General features: G+C 37.6%; 2 protein-coding genes across 2 annotated transcripts; both read right to left on the reverse strand.

The window, feature by feature from the left end:
* Positions 1 to 603: 603 nt before the first annotated feature.
* On the reverse strand, positions 604 to 10401 carry timm17a (translocase of inner mitochondrial membrane 17 homolog A (yeast)). Its single transcript, XM_028447718.1, has 6 exons — positions 10267 to 10401; positions 5796 to 5895; positions 5430 to 5493; positions 4567 to 4695; positions 3678 to 3788; positions 604 to 1358 (listed from the first exon to the last, which is right to left on the reverse strand). The coding sequence occupies exons 1-6, from the start codon at positions 10290 to 10292 to the stop codon at positions 1288 to 1290; spliced, it is 501 nt and encodes a 166-aa protein (XP_028303519.1). The 5' UTR covers positions 10293 to 10401; the 3' UTR covers positions 604 to 1287.
* Positions 10402 to 14285: 3884 nt separating this feature from the next.
* On the reverse strand, positions 14286 to 19324 carry LOC114464114 (leiomodin-1-like). Its single transcript, XM_028448201.1, has 4 exons — positions 19174 to 19324; positions 18827 to 19090; positions 15728 to 17395; positions 14286 to 15256 (listed from the first exon to the last, which is right to left on the reverse strand). Exons 2-4 carry the CDS (start codon positions 19073 to 19075, stop codon positions 15230 to 15232), a joined length of 1944 nt encoding a protein of 647 aa, XP_028304002.1. The 5' UTR covers positions 19076 to 19090; positions 19174 to 19324; the 3' UTR covers positions 14286 to 15229.
* Positions 19325 to 21828: the final 2504 nt, after the last annotated feature.

Consider the following 21828-nt stretch of genomic DNA (forward strand, 5'->3'; position numbering starts at 1 on the left):
CCCCCAGTTAGAGGTTGAGTAAGAGTTGTGCTGCTATAATATTCTATTTATCAGTTAGATCAAAATCATTTTAGTTACGGGGCCAAATACGGAGCAGTTTTATCTCAACTGGGCCACAGATATTAAGCAGGAAAACAATTAGTTTCTACATTTGTGCCCTAGTTTGCACTTCTACATATACATACAATACAAAATATGTAAGAAACCAACAATAACTAAGCAATCCGTGATAGATATCTGTCCCTACAGGGTCTTCACTTTAAATTTCCTAGATTTTGTGACCAATTTCTATTTAATTAAGGGAAATATTATCTCATAATTTGAGAAAAAAATTAAGGATTTTGTAAGAATTTTGAGTTTTTTCCAACAGTTTAACATTAAAAATGACTGCAAACATGTGATATAAGCTCCAGGAAAAACTGTGAGCGCCTGCAAATATTGTTGAGTTTCATTTCCACAATGATTCGTGTTTTGCTGCTGGATGAATTGGATGCACCAAAGGGCCAGATTTGGCCCCCAGGCCTTGAGTTTGACACGTGAGTTAGAAGGTCTAGTTTCGCCAGTTAGAATTACATATAATGTATACAAAATAACTAACAAATATGATTTCAACAAATAATGCACAATTTATTTATTGTGTATAGTACAATCACACAGATTTAAAACAATAAGCGTCAATCCCTTGCTCGAGGTTTTTTTTTTTTCGTCTTTCATTCATACTGCCTGTGTCCTCTGTCCCATCAGCCTTCCTTCCTTTTTCATGTATTGTCTTGAATGTACAATTATCGCCACACAAAAGTCTCAAAAGCCAACTAAACAAAAATAAATAATTTTCAATCTTAATAATGTTCCAGATAAGAACATTCCAGTAAACTAAATCATGTGATTTATTGAAGTTAAATAAAGGCTGAGTGAATAACCTTTACAGAACACCATCAGTATGTTCCTTGTTATTCTTAGATTCAATACTATAGAGCACACGGCCACCACAAACTCAGCAGGAGAAAAAAAAAAAAAAAAAAAAAAAAGACACGACCTTGGACACACAAGTGAATCATAAACATGTCTAAATTGAATTGTAAAAAGCAGATCTGTACACGAGGCTCTGATGAGAGCTGGAAAGAAGCCATATCTTGTCTTGTCCTTCATGTCTCTGACTTAGTCCATGAAGCTTGGAGCAGTTACTAATGTGTAATGTGTGACATCCTGCACCTTCTTTTGTTCTCTGTAGACTCTGCAAGGAATTCAAAAAGGCCTAAAGGACGAGGGAGAGAGGGAGGAATCCTCTCACTGGTATTGCCTGTAGTCTCCAAAGGACGGAGCTGCCATGGCACTGGGCTCTTCTGCAAACTGGGGACCTGGAGAGAGGAGAGAAAGAGATCACATTTGCACCGCTAACAAATATGATCAATACATAAAACTGTTCTGTTATTTCCTTTTAAAAGTTATTTTAATCTGTTTTATATCCCCCAGCAATGTAGAAAAATGTTTCACAATTTAGCTTTTTATTAAATCAACAAAAACCAGTTGGTTTTTCATTTTTTTTTTTGGATAAACCAAGCTGTGATAGTCCTTGAATATAAACTTAAATGAGTTTAAATCAATTTTAGAAGAAAAAAATACTGCTAAAATGTTTTATAAATAATAAAAAAAAAAGCCACTTTAAAAAGAATAACCCCACATCACCAACCTGTGGGGTCGTCTGAAATGTCTTGTAACTGATTTAAAAAAATGTGAAATAAATAAAAAAAACACTGATTAAATATTTTTTATGTTTAACTTATTGTTCTTTTACAAATTAAAACACAAAAAAGTACTGTATTCTATACTTTCACTTTGTCAAATATAAATCTAGTTTAATAATAACATGGAGGTGATCAATATGACAAAAAAAAAAATATCAATTTTTTTCTCATAAAAACAATCATGATTTTTTTTTCTCCATTCAGATGATTTACACTATTTTCAAGTTATTAGCCAGTAAAATAAACCAATTCACCTACTTAAAATTATTGCCCTAAATGGAAAAAATGGATAAAAGATCATTTAGGTCAGGTTACTTTTTGAACAATTTAAAAAATGTAATTATTTCATCAAACTGGTTCCAAGTACATTTCACATCAAACAAAAAGGCTGACATGTTATTTTAGTCACACAGTCTTTTTACTTTGTTTAACTAAAGTGATGTAGCATTAGCAACACTTTCTACTTAACAAGGCACCATATTAGTTTAGTGATTTTGATTTGTTATTGAGGTAACACTTGTATTAAGAAAATCCTACTTTAAGCAGTCTTATGAACCCCTTATTTCCCCCAGTTTAGACAATCACATCCTTTACAATATTCATATCAATACTTTTCCTCAAAATGGCGATAGGAATGATACATTTGATTTATTTTATTATCTTTTTCAATATAGTTTTACAAGGAAAAAAAATATTGGGTCAAAGTCAGTGGAGAAAAATTCCACATGGACCCTTTTATTAATCACTAGCAGCACAATATCAACATTTTGTGCCACTTTTGACTTTTTCCTTCATTAATGCTGAACTATGTGATTAAACTATATAGTGTTGCTTCTTTCAGGGCTGCTGTGAGTTGCACAAAGCAGTGTTTAAACTCATTCAGGACGTGGTCCCTTTAAAAAAAAATTAGAAAAAATCTTGTTACACAAGAGAAATACACGCAGTTTTTGCTCAAACGTGACGTCTCTTCTCCTCACACTCTGCGTCCGTGCACTAGGAGGGAGGGGGACGTGGTGTTAGCGGAGCGCACTTTCTGTGCTTTGAGCTCTGATTAATGAATTATTGTGTGTGTAGTGCTGATATGAGCCTGACTAGCAAAGAGTGTGATTTAGCAGAGAAAAAAAACCCTTTGAATGTGCCATGTGTATGAACACACAGACGTATTGTACAGACAAAGCACCGCGAGGGATAAAATGTGCACTACAGACGGTTCTACAATCTCTGTGATTTGGCAGATCTTCGTCATGTTTTAATTCTTCAATCACAATCTAATATTGTCAGATCGCACACCCTTATAATTACAATAATAAAACGCAGTATGAAAATATGTGAGCTGGCACAACTCTATTTGTTATACAGTATAACAGACATGATCAAAAGCTTGATATCAAAATGGGTTCATGCTCCAAAAAAGGTTGGGAATCACTGCCATATCATGAATAATAGGTTTAAACAGCAGAGCTCCTAGTATTACAAATAAAAATACTTTTTGTTTTTGTTAATCATTAAAAGAAATGAGTATAACTGATGAGATCTGTGTTGCTGTGTAAACATAGACTACATGGTGTTTTTGAACTGTACCTGGTAACCACTAATGACAAGACTCAGGCCTTTCATTGAGTCAACAAAGACACGTCACGTGTTGTTTGACTATCTGTAACAGTGCTTTCCAAAGCCAAGCAGGATGTTGTTGTTTGAGTGAAGTCATGGTAATGACTTTATGACCAAAAAGCAGCTGTTCTCAAAGTGTGGCGTGTGTCACTATTATTCACCAACACTGGAAACCTGCTGAAGAGGAGCGACTGTGTTTAAAAGTCCACTGTTATGGTAAATAAGTTACAGTTTGTATCAATTAAAAAGTATACAAAATATTGAAGCAAATGGGGGTGGGGTTGTTTGGTAAAGGAGCAGGGTTGTAAAAACGTGACTCACCTGTGGGGAACTGTGAAGAAGCGAACCTTGTCAGGAGGATTCCTACACCCTCGATCAGGCCCAGCAGGATCCCTCCCATTGCAGCAGAGCCAACCATGGCCACGGGTCCATCTACAGACAGACAGTCACAGGTCAGTTAATACACACACTGAAACAGTAGGTCAAAATATACAGCACAGAAATGCATTGGGCTGCACAGCAGTGTTTGAAAACACTAAGATCAAGAGTTTGATTCCAGTCTGGAACATCATCAGTCCCACGTTAGTCTTCTCCCAAACTTAAAGCATCTTAGATTAATACTTGGCTTTTCATTGGCAATGAGTCTATATGAAAAAGTTTAGTGCATTATGTTTCAGCATTGAGACGAAATGTTAAACAAATGCTCTGTCTATGGGCATGACTGTATGAACAGACTGATATTTCTAAAGGAATTACATGACAGATTAAGGTCAGAGCTTATTTGGAGTAAACCAAGCTTGTCTATTTAATTCACCTATTGTCTATTTTTTTTTAAAAAATCTAGGAAATATCCAAAATTGGATGAGGAACAAGTGAATCATATTTGAAAAGGATCCAGATCAATGGATCAGTTTCAAGAATCAATGATTGCTTATGTTCAGCTGTTTAAACTGGTTGACAGCACCTCCTGCTGGAGAATTTGGTAAAACTACCACAAAATAACTAAACAAATCCTCTAACACAGATTACACTGAGCATAACATCCCGTCTGAAACCCAACCTCAGCTCTAAAACCCATTCCACAGCCGTCTACATCAGTGTTGTTGTGATGCCACCAATTCTAATTTTAAAGTCTGACTACAGTACAGTCCGTCAACAGCAACATGCTATGTTTGTGTTGGTGGTCTCTGTTTACCATCAATGGACTTACTTCTAGCTGCGAGGATGGCTCCTGTCATGGCTCCGCTTGTTATCGAGTTCCAGGGATCCTCTTTCCCTCTCACTTTTACTAAGCTGCAGTCGATCATGGAGAACAGACCTCCCCACACTGCAAAACTACCTGCAAGTCAACAGAGATTGTAAAGTTGGACACAAACTGAAGACCATCCTTCTTCCGTCTCATCTCTCTGTCCTATACTGATATACAAATGACAAATTATTCAATGGGAATTGACCAGTGGTAATAATCAGTATTTGCTGTGATATACTAGAACAGGGTTACATGTAAAACTAAATTTAGTCTAGGGGCCAACTACGGACCGGTATGATCTGAAGTGGGCCCCAGATTATAGGTAGGGGGAAAAAAATAACAATTTTAACATAATCGTGCCCTAGTTTTCAATATAAGTTCAAATCACTTAAAAATTCTGGATTTTGTCACTATTTTTTTTGTGTAATTGAGAGAATTTTGTGCAATTGTTTGTGAGAAATTGCAAGATTTGTGGAAAAATTGAGAGTTCTTTCTACAACTTGAAATTAAAAATGACTGCATTCGTGTGGTATAAACAAAGAAAACATGTAAGCCCCTAAAAATAGAAGTGGAGTTTCATAAAATTGCTGAATTTGTTCATCTACAACTGGATTATTTGGTAATTTACACAATAATTAATGTTTTCTCTTTCATTTTTACTTTCTCCTGTGGGCCGAATTGAATGCTATAAATGGCCGGATTTGGGCCCCGGGCCTTGAGTTTGACACATGTGTACTAGAATATTTAGATAAAAAATCAATAGCACTTCAATGAAAACTTCCCACTACCCTCATTTGTATGTAAATATTTTGAAAAGTTTTTACCTCCGAGCTGAGGAGCTCTGGTCTTGATGGCAGTCAAACTTCCTCTCATTCTGTGGCTCATCCCCTTAAAAAGCACAACAACAATAATTAAAGCCTGATCGCCAGCTAGGGATTATACAGGCAACAATTTTAACAGTAGCAAGTGTATTGAAAAAATGATTTAACAAATAATCAAAGGACCACTGGTACCACTGAGTGTAACATTTCTGTTCTCAAGTGCTGTGATTAAAGTACAGTCCAACTTCAGTTCAGTAATCTAACAGTTATCAACACACACTATCTCTATTAACATTTTACTATATCAGCCAGTTTTAGATGTCTTCGACCTTGACATGAGTGTAAAGCATCATTAGTGGGTAAACTTACCGAGGGGGAGTTTCTGAAGCCCTTTACCGCCTGAAATATTCCTCCTCCGATGGCTCCCATGGTAAACGCCCCCCCACAGTCATCCACAATCCTCCAGGGACTGAAAGCAGAAAGCAGCCATTAACCACAATCATAACAACTTTTTACATAACAAAACATCCACTGAGCCCTTTTTTAATCCTTTCCCAACATACTCTTGGCAGATATGAGTACAGACATTTTCTGATATAACTGCTTATTCCATTTATTAAAGAGCAAAGCTCAGAACTTAGTTCATAAATGCCAGAGATGCCTATGTTTGAAAATGAATTCAACTCATTTTGTTATAACTGAATAAACAGCTGTTAAAGTAACTGGGTTAAAAGTTCCTATATCTGAGGCTGAACTGAAAGTTGTTCATTTCAATTCAACTTTATTGATATAACGCCGAACATACCACAAAATGTATAGTTATTGAAGTCAATTTAAGTCTATTAACCCTTTTTACTTTTATTATTACAATATCTATAATTATCCATTAATCACTCAGAAAGTTAAAAATCTAATAATCGGAAAAAGGTTGTAATGACCAGAGTAAATATTACCGAGTAACATTCCTGATATTTGACAGATCGATAAAATTGTAATGAGTTGCTGAACTTTTGGAATTGTAATTATCTTATAGCCATTTTGTCCGACTATTTAATCAAAGCATGAAAAGTAACAACCAGAAACATAAACGAATTAAAGAAAAAAAGAAATTGGAGAACCAGGACAAAATGAACATAAATCGATGGGATGGTGAACCAAGGATCAACCAGAAGATCGACAAAAGATGGTTCTTTTCATATGGACTGGTGAATACTGGTAGTCCTGTTTTCATCTTCATTTCAATGTAGGCTTGTACATTTTGTAGATTAAAGGTTGGACACTGGCTGCGATGGCCCAGTGTCCTCCCTACTTTTGTTCAGTTTGGCCAAGGCCTCCAGTCGCTTTTGTTTCTATGACATAATGTTTCTGTTGCTACTTTTCAGATCCTTTTGATTTACATAAAATTTTGAACAATTGTTTGTAGTACTGTCCCGATCAGATATTGACATCAGTCCAATTCCAGCAGAAAAAAATTAAAATGGAACAGATTATATTTTGCCTGCATCTAAGATCTCTGATATAAACACTAAACATGCAAGCAGTCCATTACAAATTCTGCTCCAGCAATTGTATCAGCAGCTGACAGATCTAAAAACTGACAGTAAAAATTAACTGAAGTGAACATGAATTATTTTGCACTTAAGTATGATTTGCTGTTATTGTTTTTAAGATGTTGAGGCATCCGGGCATGCTTAGCAACAGACACGGTGGGGGCGTCATGCAGACGTGAGGCAGGGGGTAGAGCGCGTTGAGCAGAGTGAGAGCTGCAGTCTGAGAAAGAGGCTTCTCAACACAAAATCTGATAAAGTCAGATATGAGGGCCAGTCTTCACACTGATACTGTGAAAAACCTCATCAGAATCAGCATCAAACTGATGGACTATGATGCCAGGCCAGATGTTCAGCGGTGGTTCAGGGCAAGGGTCTGCAACATGTGGCTCTGGAGCCTCATGTGGCACTTTGACTCTTTTGTAAAGGCTCCCTAAAGCTTTAAAAAAATATATTGAAATAAAGAGTTGTTATTTTCTTACAGAAGCTATTAATGATTAATGACAAATAAAATCAAGATATAACATTTTGTTAACCTAAAAATAAATCACGTTGTGCAATGACTCAGCACCTTTCTCCTTCACCTCCTGCAACATCTACAGACCATCAACTTTCCTGCACCTGTGAGAAACCTAAATAACTAAACTAACAAAAACACTATTCTGGAAGAAAATAGAGATTTAAATTGTATGGGGAACAGATTCATTTAACCGCCAATGTGCTGGTTAAATATACATGCTTTATGTGTGGCAAGAAATGAGGAATTAACATGTGTTGATCACATGATCATGGGTTATCACATTTCAAGTTACTTTTTGTGGTGTTTCAAATACATTAAAAAAAAAATCTTCTTAATATAACGTGTTTATATTAACTGAGATGCGTAAGATACTGTTTTGTTGTTATTGCTTCATGTCAATTTATTTTATTTTAAACTGTTTTTAAGATTCCATTCACGTGATCAATATAAACCAAATCAAATTAAATCAAACATTATTCTATATAATTTTAACTGTATAGAATTTAATACACTGTATTGTATTCATTAAGAAGGTATTTTTTCGGCTCCAGGAGGACTTTAATCCAGGTGAGATGAGGCAAAATGGCTCCTTGTAGAGTAAAGGTTGCAGACCCCTGACTAGGGGAAGAGGGTTAGGAGACCCCACTATAAGAGCTGGACCCTCTGAAATGAATTCCACGGGGTGAAGCAATGCAGATGCTAAGTTGGTTATGCTACTGTTAAGTTAATTGAAATACAGTATTTCTGCAAAATAAAAAGATTACATGTAACCTGTTGTTATGCTTTGCTTTTATTTAAAACATTTTTATTGTCTTTTTTTTAATTATATAACAGAAATTATCTGTTATTTCAGCCATTGCCTGTTGCAAAAAAACTTAATATTGACACTAAAACTTTAAAACATTTTGCAAATATATCTGGAGTCACTGTCAATCTTTATTCATACAAAACTACGGTACGCCAGTTAAGTCAAGGCCGTGGCTATTGATACGGAAACGTATCAATAGTCTGACAGTCTATGCATACGCAGCGCCCCTCATTGGCCAGTTTAGGTGATGTGATTGGTACATCACGTGACTTAAAGTTCCGTCAGTTTTATTTTAGCTCATATTAATTTTTAGCTACCCCGCTAACCCTTTCATTTTAGCCCTAACTCAGGAAACACCCTAAAATGTTTATTTTTTTCGTATATGTATTTTTAAAAGTGGAATTGGTTGTGTTAAATATGTTAAAATGAAAAAAAAAAAAAAAGTATTTTTGTCAAAAGCAGGATTTGAACCCGCGGCAGTAGAAGGAAAAATTCAGCCATCCTGACACGGTAAAAACACAGGCACATTACGCTTATGTAGGTCCAGAAAACATACTCATAGTCCCGTTATACATTTCAGTATCAATATACACTTCTTAAAGTCAACTATTCATCAGCATGCATGGCTATACTGTACACCACATATTAGGAGTGTGACAATATCCCGGAAAATTGCGATATTTTTTTTGCACGCATATGCTCACACTTAGTATCGATTTAAGAAAAATGTATAATAAGAATTTTTTTTTAAATTTACATTTTTTTTATTATTTTCAAAATCTTTTCTGCTTTTTCACTAAACTGTGGAGGAGAGTCTTCACAGAAATGTTATCACTGTTTGTTGAAGGAACCAATATTTTGTTTACTGGAATATTGCCCCATAATAGTGTCACTGGTGAGAAGGACCCTAGTTGTTCTAATTATTGTTTACAGAAAGCACTATTGGAGATACTTATTCGTTCACATTGGTATGTTGACACTTATTTACAGAATTGTTGCACTACAATAGTGTCGCTATTCATAGGACACTTTGTCTTTCAGAGATAAAATAAAAATTTTATTTTTTCACTTCATCTTTTTTTCTTGTTATGTCATAGATTATCGTAAATTGATTTCTGAACCAATATATCGATACTCACAGTATCATGATATCGTGAGATAATCGTTATCGTGAGGTACCCAGAGGTTCCCAACCCTACCACAAATGACAGTTTATTTAGATTATCGATTTATATATATATATATATATATATATATATATATATATATATATATATATATATATATATATATCAAAAATTGGTGAGTGCTGAGTATTTTGCCGATGATTGTTTAATCTGCCCAGGTATCTCCTGAACCTTGCAAGCCTCACAATCATTACAGGTAGCAGACTACACACTCATAACATTATATAGTATATAACATTTATGTCATGTCAGCATCAACACTGCTCAAAGACTTGGCAACAAGTTGGGTAAAATATATTCGGGCTATGTTTGAAGAGAAATGCCCTGTTAGCTGCGAAATCCTGCGATTATCTTTACCATGAGAGCTAATGTTGCTAACTTAAAAACACTATTGCATCTCAGTTCTCAATACACAAAATACCGTAAGCATAAAGGGGCTACAACTGTCACATCCGAGAAACAATCCCCAACTAAATCCTTTTTAAACAAGTCTATTGTTTTAGACATCTAAGCGTAAAAACGTGGACGAAAACACCGACAAGGTCACTATCAACGTGATGTAGCATCTAGTTCATCCAGCTAATGCAATCCTATGTAAAACTAGCATAGCTGCTAACACATGTTACCCAACCGGGATTCCGCTGATTCGAGCTTTATTACCACTTGAAATGCAACAATAACTTAACGAACAACGCGGAGTAATACTCTCAAACAGACCCACAGAGTGGCTAACTAATATCACTGGTAAATAAAACAAGTTAGAAGTTTTTACACTCACCAAGGCTCTCTGGCATATTCCTCCATTTTGTTCTTTCGCTGTTCCCACTGACGTAACGATACGTCAACGGAGAAGGCCACGTGCTGAACTAGGCAGAGGCGTGCGTAACACAAGTGACCGGAAGTGGAACGATTTGAGGTCAGAATCGTCAGAATCAGATCCCAAATCCAGCCCCGCCTTCCCGCAGGCTGCAGCCATTACCTTCTCATCAGATCAGCAAAGCCTTTCTGTATACATAAATTACCTAATAATACAAACATAATTAATAGATTAAACTAAATGTATTTAACGGAAAGAATGACTTTTAAAAGTATTGCAGAAAAACATCTGTAAAAAAAAAAAAAATCAGTATTTACACACACACACACACACACACACACACACACACACACTCAGTATTAACTGATGATGTTGGTTTTTAATAGTTATCTTTTCATTCAAATGTTGCTTTCAGGCAATATGTTTATTTTTGCAAATCCAGACAATTGTCCATATACAGATCTATTTGTATTTATAGTTCACTTTCATTTGCACTTTCAGATGCACAAAATCTTCAAAATGATATGGCAATCTGTACATTTACTGAATTTACTGTTTGTTTCTGCAAATACAGTATTGTTTGTGCACTGTTGAGCAATTTGAATGCACCCATTAATTTGGATTTATATAAACGATTTGTAATTTCAAAAAACTACTTTAAAGAACTCTAAATAAATACTTTTAATGATTTTGACTTATATGTAGTCCTCTTTGGTAAAGCAAGCGTATCTGTCCATGTTCAAAGATCTTTGAAGGTAAACCACTTCACAGTTTATCTGTCTGTAATTGATTTTCATTTGTAGAGCCAAGTTAATTTTATTTTTTTGAACACTCCTGGATGTAACTTTTCCCTGTAGCCATTACATTTGGTATTGCTACGGAAGTTGATCAGAAAATAACAACATGTGGCAATTGGCTTGCTGCCTATTCATTTTCCCATAAAACGGCTCACTTTAAAGTCACCATCAGAACAGTTTCCCACTGTGAGAAAATTTGTCAGAGGCCGCCACTGAAGCATCCGCTGATCTTTCTGGGCGTGGCCAACCTGATAGAGAGGGCATCGGTCGACAGGGGGCGTGGTCAGTCTGAGAGAAACGTCAAATTTCCTGAAAAAAAGTAAAATAAAACAACTTTTCTGAATAAATGAAACCCTAACATAATTTTTCTTACTTGTCTTTATCTATTACTGTGGTCATGGCTGCGCTTGTTTTTATTATGGTTATTAATAAGGTGGTTATTTATGAGTGCTGTTATTGTTGTTTTTGTCAACACTCTTGTAAATCAAATTATTACAAAAAAAAAAAAAAAAATTGAGAGTTTTGAAAAAAAAAAAAAAAGAAAAAAAAGAATGTTTAGTATTTGTGTGATTGTCCTATTAAAGTAGTGATTCTCAACTGGTGGGTCGGGACCCAAAAGTGGGTTGCATGCCTGTACTGAGTGGGTCACGGAATGCTGACCAAAAAAAAAAAAAAAAAACTTAATGTCTGTCATGTTGTACTTGTCTTTTATTTTGAAATAAACTTTTCTTTTGACAGGCATGCTGTGAAAAGCATGTTGCACACCAAAATATATAGATTTATGTTTTTAAAAAGATTATATATGCATGTTTTCTACAGCTATCTTCGAAAAAAAAACTAAATTTCGTTGGTAGAATTAAAAAAAAAATTGCGATTTGATGAGCGAGGCAAAATGTGGGTCCCTGGGTGAGACAAGTTGAGAACCCCTGCTATTAAAGCACATATCCTTAAGGGGGGAAATATAAATGTCCCCACAGCAATTCATAATTCTAAAATACAGAAGTAAAAATTACAAGATAGAGAAGTGATAATAATAAGATACATAATATAATAATATGATAAGATACAAATTGCACACACAGTTGTTTCATGTTCGAAGTACATTATTATACAGTCAATTCTATTGCACCAACAGCGTGTAATCAAAAGGTCTTCAGTACAGCTGCATGCTGGATTAGTAGATGTACCTGTGGTCTCACTGGTAGAAGACCTTGGGTTTTGATACCTCTGGGGGACCTTGAGACATCCTGCATGAGGTTTGCTTGTTCTAAAAAAAAATGAAATAAGGCCCAGTTTTTTGTGACCCTGAGCACGATGTTCTGCATTCAGTACCTGAATGATTGTAAATGACTGTAACAGGCAACATGCTTAAGCAAAAACAATACCATCTTTAATGTATTTTGACTGACAAAATGACAAAACACTCAAACAGTGTCTTATAAATTGACAAGTTTCCCGCAAGAGTGGTGGCACATGCAGAGAAGTATGTATCCCTAAAAGAAGCGTCGGTCACTACATGACAGCAAATGCAACTCATAAGCTTTTATTTATATGATAAAAACTTTGATTTGTTGTTCAGGAATTATTTACAGCTGCACGTTCTGTTCTTTATTTAATATGTACAATAATGTGTGAGATTCAGCCCGTTTCATTCTTTCCTGCTCATACTTTACATGATGATGACTTTGATCTGTCAGCAGCTTTTCAGTTTGGACAGAACAACCCATAATCTCCACATTTCCATTCTTCCACCCCCCTTTTTTCCCCCCATTACAGACCAGCACTGTTGGTCAGAGGAGCAGTTACAGGCAAAAAACAGGCGTCTGGCCAGCAGCCCATTATTTGAAACAGGAAAGGAATGACTTGCGGAGCAAACCTTCTTTAAGAAATGACCAAATATAGACATTTCATGGATGCTGAAGCTGAGGCAAGGCTGTGCAGAAATAAACGAACCTGCTTGAGCTCCTTTAAACACTGCTAGGTCTCAAACTCCTACTTTTCCCATTCAGCTTTAAACAATAAACCCATATACACGCCATGGAGTTGTCATTTTCAGACAAAGAGGATGGTTTTAAAAAATAATCATGTTAAAGTTTTCCTTACGTGAACATTCAGTAGAGATCTCCTATCAATACAAACTGTATTGTTTTGACTACATTTTACCTCGAACTGGCCACACTGTAACTATATCCTGCTTTTACTTAAACATTCATTACCTACTTAGTTTAAAAGTGATCACAAACACACTTAGAATTAAAACCCAGCACTGCATGTTCATATAGAATACATCAATGTCAAAATTGAATGTGGATACAATTCTTTAAATGTCTGAGCATTCATCGATTTGCCCGTAATAACAACTACATTTAAAGGGCAATATGAAATACCTGCGGATTAGGGTTTGTTCCCAGAGTTACAAATGAAGCAAAGAAATGTGTTAATAGTCCGGACTGATCTCTACTAGAAATGTGCGCTTGAAAGTAACTGAAATACACTTAATTTGAAAAAGCATTTTTATGCAAGTTTGTAGGACTTTTGTAGAACCTTTGAGAAAGGAAGTCTGCCATTTATTTTAGGGTATGACATCTGTCTGTGTTTTTATGGATGTATTGTTACTACATAATGTTCAAATCCAGGCTTCTATCTAGAGTTTGTGTGGTGACATTGCTTTATAAATGTGTTCTGATAAAAAAAAATATTAAAATTCTAATTTGAAAGTGTAAAATTCACTTATATTGAATTGATTTGGGTGTTTTGGTGGTTATTACGCGTTGTGTGGTCTGTGAGGGCGTGTTTTATTGATGACATTGTCTTTTGTGTTGTGGAGAGAGACATTCAGATTTATGTTTGTGATAAAATGAGTTTGTGCTTTAGGTAATTACTGCACTTATAAAATGAAATGCTTAAAAAAAATTGCATTACAATTCTTCTCACTATGATAAATCTAATTAAACTTGAACAAACTCATACCTAATGACATACAACCATCATTTAAATTGCATGTAAGGTAAACATCCCCAAAATTTTGAAAGGTAATAAGGAGCAACAGTTCAACTGAAACACGTACAACAGCATCATTTATCATTTTAAAAGTTAACACAACACAGCTGTATTCCCTTTAGATACACAATTTGTTACAATACACGCAAATATCTCAGAATGTTTTATTGCAGACATACAGGCTCTGTAAAAAAAAAAACTAAAAAAAAAAGGACACGCGTGTTCCTTGAAATAATTTGCTCATAATGTAACTTCACTGAAAAACCTGCATTCGCCAACACAGAGGTACTTTCATGGATGGGTAGTTTACAAAATGTTCTGGATTTATAACAGAGGGGGATAATCACTGAAGCTAGAATGATTCTGTACAAATTAAACAGCCATTTGAGCTTCCTGATGTAATGTATTGCATCATTATTTACATGTCATGCACTGGGAGTCCTCTGGGCAGCTTTCCAAAGCTGCCTGAGATGTCATGACTCATGAGATTTGACGAGGAGACATCCAAACAGAGACAACCATGACCATTCCTCTTTCTGTTTTATGTAGCTTACATAAATCAGGCATTCGTGTTCGTTAACTCCCTGATATTTCCATTATTGCTGAATCCCCAGTTTGAGTAAAATTACAGCACATGCACTGTATTATTAATATTAGCCACCAATAAATAAAGTTCTCATCAATACTCACTGTTAATATCAATCGTAGACTCTAGCTCAATGAGAATTTAATTGTTTCTTTAACTGAATCTGTTAATGAGCCTATCACTTATACTCTTTCCACAGTTACATTCAGATGAGTATACAAGCCAACATGTTAAATGATCAGCTTCATATTATCTAGTGCAAATAACCAGCAAAGCATTCAAACGATTCTGTAGCCAACTGCAGGTCTGCGGTCGGCCTGCGGAGTTCTTGGCTTCACTCGTTCTCCACAAAGTCTCTTTGGTCCAGTGTTTGAAGGGAGAAGTCATAGCGATGCACACCATCTCACAATCATCTCTCTCCATCTCTTAACACCACAAAGCTCAGACTGCCGACTAGAGGAGCTCGACTTGTAGAAAAAGCTGCGGTGAGATGTCCTCCCATCATCTTTTTCCTCTTCACGTGAAATTCCAACAGGAAATACTACTGCAGCCACTTTGGCACTGGCACCTGTGGGGGGAGGGGGAAAGGGGAGTCATTGAGAAAATCGCTTGAAGATCTGAAGGCTCAAACATACTCGATCGTACATCCGCAAACCTGAGTCCGCCAGAACAATTAACTGCAAAGTTCAGACTTTACAACCTCAAGGAGTTGTCTGCATACTTGGTGTAAGACAAAACACTGCTCAGCATTGTATCGACCCGCATTAAATATAACTCTGACCTGGATTTCACCCCTCTGGTGAAACTGAGCAGGAGAGATGGAGACAAGCTACGAAAGTACGGACACCTTTAAAACATGTCCCAGGAGTACAAGGACTACAGAGAAGTGCTAAGAATTGTGGGAAATGTAGGATTTGAATGGAAACTACTACGCGGCGGTGCGCCTGAGTATATAAGCTCTGAGGAGTGCGAACAGTCTGCGCGGAGTTCGCCCGAGTATGTTTGAGCCTTTAGAGATTCCTCACCAACTCCTACCAACCTTCTTCAATTGTTTCACATTGCTCCCTCTAATGGAGGCCAGCAGTTGGTCCCGTGAGTTCTTGCCGCTGCTTGAGCGGTTAGCATTGGGCGTTAGTGGTGGAGGAGGCGGCAGGGCACCACCAGGCGGAGGTGGAGGTGGTGGAGGAGTTGAGCCTACAGCGACTTTTCTGGGAGTCAGCTTTGGTGAAGGCATGGGTGAAGGAATGGGTGATGGTTTGGGGGAAGCCATGGGAGAGCTCCGACGAGACCCACCTACACTTCCTGTCTTGGGCACATCCAGAGTGTCCTTCTTCTCCCCGTTGGCCTGAAGCTGCTTCTGCTCCTGCAGCCTCCTCTGCCTCTGACGGTCCATGTTGCGACTTAGTATATTCGTGGTGGTCATTCGTGGCCCTGCCAGCTCAAAGTGGTAGCCCAGTTTGAGCAAGGTGGTGTTTTCTTTCAGAACTTTGGCCATCTCCATCTCTGTCTTGCCTCCACAGATGTGTCGCTGGTTCTGGAAGCGAAGCTCAGTCAGTGTGGAGTTGTGAGGCAGTGCTTGGATCATTGCCAGGATTCCTTTTCCAGTGAGATGATTGGAGTCAACATTGATGCTGGTAATGGTCTTGTTGACACGTAGCATTCCGGCAATAGCGTAAGCTACGTGGTCGTCCGCACGGCAGTTAGCGATCGCAAATATCTTCACTTGGGTGTTGCTGCGCAGAGCCTCGGCAAACTCAATGAGAGTTTTGGTCTTGATGACCTCTGAGTTGTTGACGTTGAGCTCGGTGATGGCAGGGTCATTGCTTCGAACCTGCTGCATCAGCTCGTCAAACATGCTCGAGTCTTCGTCCTCCTCATCATCCTCTTTTGCCTTGCTATTTGGACTGTTCTTAGCCACACAGTTACCAACTTTTTCATTTTCCCCATTTCTTTTCGACTTTTCCTTACTGCCTTCTTTTTCCTTTGTCTCCTCAGCTTTTTTCTCCTCTTTCCTGTGATCGCTGTGGTTGAGCAGTGCCTCTAGATCTCTCCTTTTTTCCTCCTGCACCAAAGCCTTCTCAGACCCCTGTCTCTTGAGTTTGCCTTCAGGCGTTATTCTCTCTGTTGGTAATACCTTTTCATCTGCTTTGCACTCCTGAGCCAGGCTTTCTGGTGTCTTGCTCTGCATCTCAATCATTTTTGAGACTCGCCCTTGTGTTTTCACACTTTCAGGTTTTCTCTCCTTCTCCTTGCCCAACTCTTTCTCGCTTTTTTCCCGCAGCTTTGAGATAATGTCTTTTGTTTTATTGTCATCTCTTCTTCTGCAATCATCTCGCCTCTCCTTGTCTTTGCCGTCCTCTTTTTTTTCTTGTAACCTAGAGATCATGTCTTTTGTTTTGCTTCCAGTGCTCTCTTTGTTTTCTCTTCTGTCTCTCAACTTATTGTCCTCACATTTCATCTTTTCGTTAATTTCAACTTTTGCGTCGCTCTCCTTGATTTCGAGCTTCCGATACCTATTTGACCGCCAGCTTCTCTCTTCCTTTGAACCTTCTGGATCTGTGTTGTTTCTGTCCTCTGCATTGATCTCTTTTTCACTGGAGATGCTTGTTTGTCTTGGCAATCCTTCTTTGATGTCATCATTGCCTTCCTGGCTGAGGCCCATCTTTCTCAGGTATTCCTGCTTCCGGCTTTCTTTCCTGTGGTCACCCTGCAGTAGGACAAACACAAGTGCGGTGGTGTGATTATTATTGATTATAAATTATACAAACGCAAAATCAACAAATAACTAGAATATTTGCATTTCATGAAGAAAATACAAGCGATCACGCAGGTCCTGGCCCGCGTCGCACTGCTTTAGCTTAGCATTAGCTAGCATTAGCCTAGCATTAACATTAACCTAATGTTAGCATTAGCCAAGCATTACCATTAACCTAGTGTTAGCAATAGCCTAATAATAGCATTAGCCTAGCATTAACAATAGCCTAACATTAGCACTAGCCTAGCATTAGCTTATCATTAGCATTAGCCTAAAGAGTTAGCATCATCCTAGCATTAACGTTAGCCTAGCGTTAGGATTAACCTAATGTTAGCAATAGCCTAGCAATACCATTGGTCTAGCATTAGCATAGCATTAGTAATAGCATCAGCATTAGCCTAGCATTGGTACTAACCTAGCATTAGCATTATCCTAGAATTAGCACTTACCTAGCATTAGCTGAACATTAGCAATAAGGTTAGTAATTAATATTAATTTGAGCCTTGAAAAAGAAGTAGTTGTAGTAGTAGAACTAAACTTATTATAGTTTTGCATCTCTACGATGAATTGCATGTTCAATGTATCACATCCTGTGTGCTCACTGTGAATCATCTACTCATCCATCAGTTCAGTCTAAACACATGCACTCGCTCAGTCACAATATGACATGTGTGTTTACAGTCAGCTAAAGGACACAGAAACATTCAGGGGGGGGGGGAGACATACGGGGCAAGTAGTTTGCTAAGTGTTTGATTTGTGAGCCACCATTTGTTTTGCTGTGCGAGGCCGTAGCCCTGGCAGATGTGTCCTTAAAAGGCAGTGAGTGAAGAAGCAATCAACCAAGGAATTCCATCAGGACGGGATTAAGAAGCTCCATAGCCCCCTCCTCCATTCCATCCACTGGTGTACTGGTCGTTTAAACACGACGACTGCCAGAAATGACAGCTCAGGGAGTGCTGGGTGTCCCTTTGAACATTGCAACAGTGTTTGTTGTTGTTTTTCTTAAAGGCCGTTTCTCTGCTTGTAAAAGGATGAATAAATAAGTGGGAAGGATTAAAGAAAACCCCAGAGGGTAAAACTATGTTTCCCTGTCATCACAGACTGCACTGGGGACCACTATTTATAAGCTGATGGACTGAGGGAGGAACACAGGGTTCTATTGCATGAGGTAACACATCAATCAGCACAAAATCAATCATTACAATTTACAGACAGAAGATGGATATTATGAAATGCAGTTTATTGCATTACAGTAGCTGCTTTTGCTTTTATAATTCATTAATTAACACTCAGATATATAAAGTAAGAGATAAAAATATGACTTGATCTCAGCATGTCACTCATTGGTTTGTCATTGTTTCAGACCAAAACACACCCACTCACCTCAACACTCTGTTCTCTCTGACTGAGCCTTGCTTTACTGTCATTTCTCCTCCCGACGTTGTTGCTCATCGTCTCCCCCTGAACGACGACCTTTCCTTCCTCTGGCTTTAGGTCCGGCACCTTCATCATGTCCTTCTCCAGCTCCTCCATCTCCTCGGGAGAGAGGGTGGACAGCAGGGTGTCCAGGTCAGGGTCCTCACTGACCTGCCGACCTGTGCGGGTCAGGCCTCTGACCTTTCGCCTGGACATGACTGTGAAGATATGCTGTGACCCGAGGAGAAAAACAAGAAGTTAGTGTGGAATGAGCTGCTGATGGTGTCAATCACTCCACAAGCAGATTGTCTCACTCCAGAGTCCCTCTTGCTGGCGTTTACGTCCCCCTCACAAAGACGACACCAGGGGCCTCAATCCTGATGTGAAAAGTCTGCGTTCAGACCAGTGAGAGGAACCAGTGAAGGACTGCAAGAGACTCGCATCATCAGAGTGAACTGTGAGGCTGGGACATTCTTTAAAATCCTCTGAAAGTGCATGTCCATATTTAGTTCAGGGTACACACTCCTTTAAAGGTAATGGGACGGGCTCAAGCTTACAGAAATGTCAGAGCAGACTCACAAAGACTTCCTATTACACAATGTGTGTTTATATTGCTTAGAAATTCCTGTGAGTTTATGTAGCGAGATAGAGCAGTGTTGAATATAACATAGTTTAATATACGTTAACACAAAACTAACCATTCTTCAGAAAATGTATCATTCTATAGGTTTGATTATTTAGTTTTACATTAGCCTAAATAATGACCTCCTACCTAATACTGTATTTGTCTCCGTTTCAGGACTGATGCACTGTACATTCATTCTTCAGCTGTCACAATGTGGTCATAGTAAAAACAGGCTCAAACCTTTGCTTGTTTTGTTTTTTTAACACTTGAAAAAACATTTTTTTTTTTTTATTTAGTGTGTGTAAGACAGTACGTTTACCCACTTACACATGCAGACATTATAATAAGATGCTCAGTGTAATGTTTTTTTTTTGTGTCTTGGGTCATATTCTTATGGCTAATCAATGAATGAATTCACCTCTTTCTAGATCACTTGTCAAACTCAAGGCACGGGGGCCAAATCCGGCCCGTTATACCATCCAATTCGGTCCGCAGGAGAAAGTAAAACAAAAACAGAAAAAACATGAATTATTGTGTAAATTATTGTAATGGTAGAATTATATTACATTTTAGATACATTTACATATATTTTTTATTACATGATAATTCTGAGCTAGATGCTAATATAGATGCTGATGTATATTTCTCCCTCCCTTAATGTCAGAGCTCTGTTTCCCCAGTGTTATGTCTCTCTCTCTCTCTCTCTCTCAGACAGATTCACAAAACATGTACACAAATAATGCAGTCGTACTGTATATACGTCAGCCCTTCTAAATACACTAATTTAATGATATTCCACAATGTTTGGAGGATCGCAATTTCCCCATGCTGGTTTCACATGACTGCAGTCATTTGAATCTTAAATTGTTTAAAGGACTCAATATTCTTGAAACTGTTTCTCAGAATTTCCTGAAACTAAATACAAATTAATCACAAAGTCCATCAAATTGAAAAGAGAAAATCCTGCAGGGACTGAAACCTGTCACTTATTGCTTGGATATTGTCGGCGCCTTACGTACAATTTAAATGCAAACTTTTGAAATCGCTCGTTTTCTCGCCTAAAATCTGCGTCCGACTTAAGATCAAACTACTTTATATCCGTCCCCTCAGCTAACATGAGTTTCACACCCCTGTTCTAGATGTTCTAAAATGCCATCAACTGTTATAATTGTATAAAAAGAGCAGTCCGAACACATTTGTCTGATGGAAGATCATCAAGGACATCTCGCGGCGCCATAACTGTTCATCAAACAACATTTTATGAAAAGACGACACGTCAGCCAAGTGTTTTTTTCATTCTAAACTTTATGTTAATAGAAATAAACATCTTTCACTAACTTTATATTACAATGTCAAAGAATCCACAGGACGACAGATGATAAAGCCATTTTGCTGACAGACGTCCAGAGTCCCTCAAACGTGAAAGCGTCAGTTTACATAGAAATTCTTCATCCAACCCCAACGTCAGAGCACTAAGTCGTGCTTTTTCTCAACAAAACTATACATATGGTATTTAGCATCGCAGTCACTAAATGATGAGATATTTAAATAGAAATGTAGTGTATGTTTCTGATTCATAGTTTAGTTTAGCAGGGGGAGGAGATTATAATACAGTGTGTTCACAGTTCAATGCTCTCAACCTGAAAAACAAGCACACGCTTCAGGCATTTTGCACACTCGTGTTTAACATAAGGTTCAGAGAAGCGGCTCTCTATATCTGCAACACACAGTAGACAGAAACTGGAGGCCTTGACCTTTGTATGTCATACATGAGCATCAGCAGTTCAAAGTGTTCGCTTTGAGAAGGGACATGTTTATTAGATATTAGGGAGGGCTATTATAAAAGTCTGATAGCTGGTACAGATTTACACAAACACTGGAGAGTTCAGAGTAATGGAACATGAATTTAAAAATAGAAAAACTAATTTTGGACATGTGCTGCTAATCTCTCGGCCAGGTTCTTTCATATCCCAAATGTTCCCAAATTCAAGAATATCAAGTAGAGATGTCCCAATACAACTTTTCCACTTCCGATACGATGCCGATATTGCCACCTTGAGTATAGGTAGATACCGATAATGACCCGATACGATATCAGCATGAATCATACCTACTTTTATTACTTATTTTGTAGTGTGGAATGTTAGAAAAGACTTGATCAAGTGATGTTACTCAAACAGAGAACAATAGTCAACAATTCAAGTTTACTTCAGCTATTTTTTACCGTCAGTATATGGTGGGAACAACTGAGGACGGGGACAAAAACAACAAAACCTTATCGGCGCACTTATATCGGAGATTTTAGATCCATTACGATAAAATACGATATTCGTTTTCTGGCTGA

Source organism: Gouania willdenowi, chromosome 5 (genome assembly GCF_900634775.1).
Source record: "Gouania willdenowi chromosome 5, fGouWil2.1, whole genome shotgun sequence".
NCBI lineage: Eukaryota > Metazoa > Chordata > Actinopteri > Blenniiformes > Gobiesocidae > Gouania > Gouania willdenowi.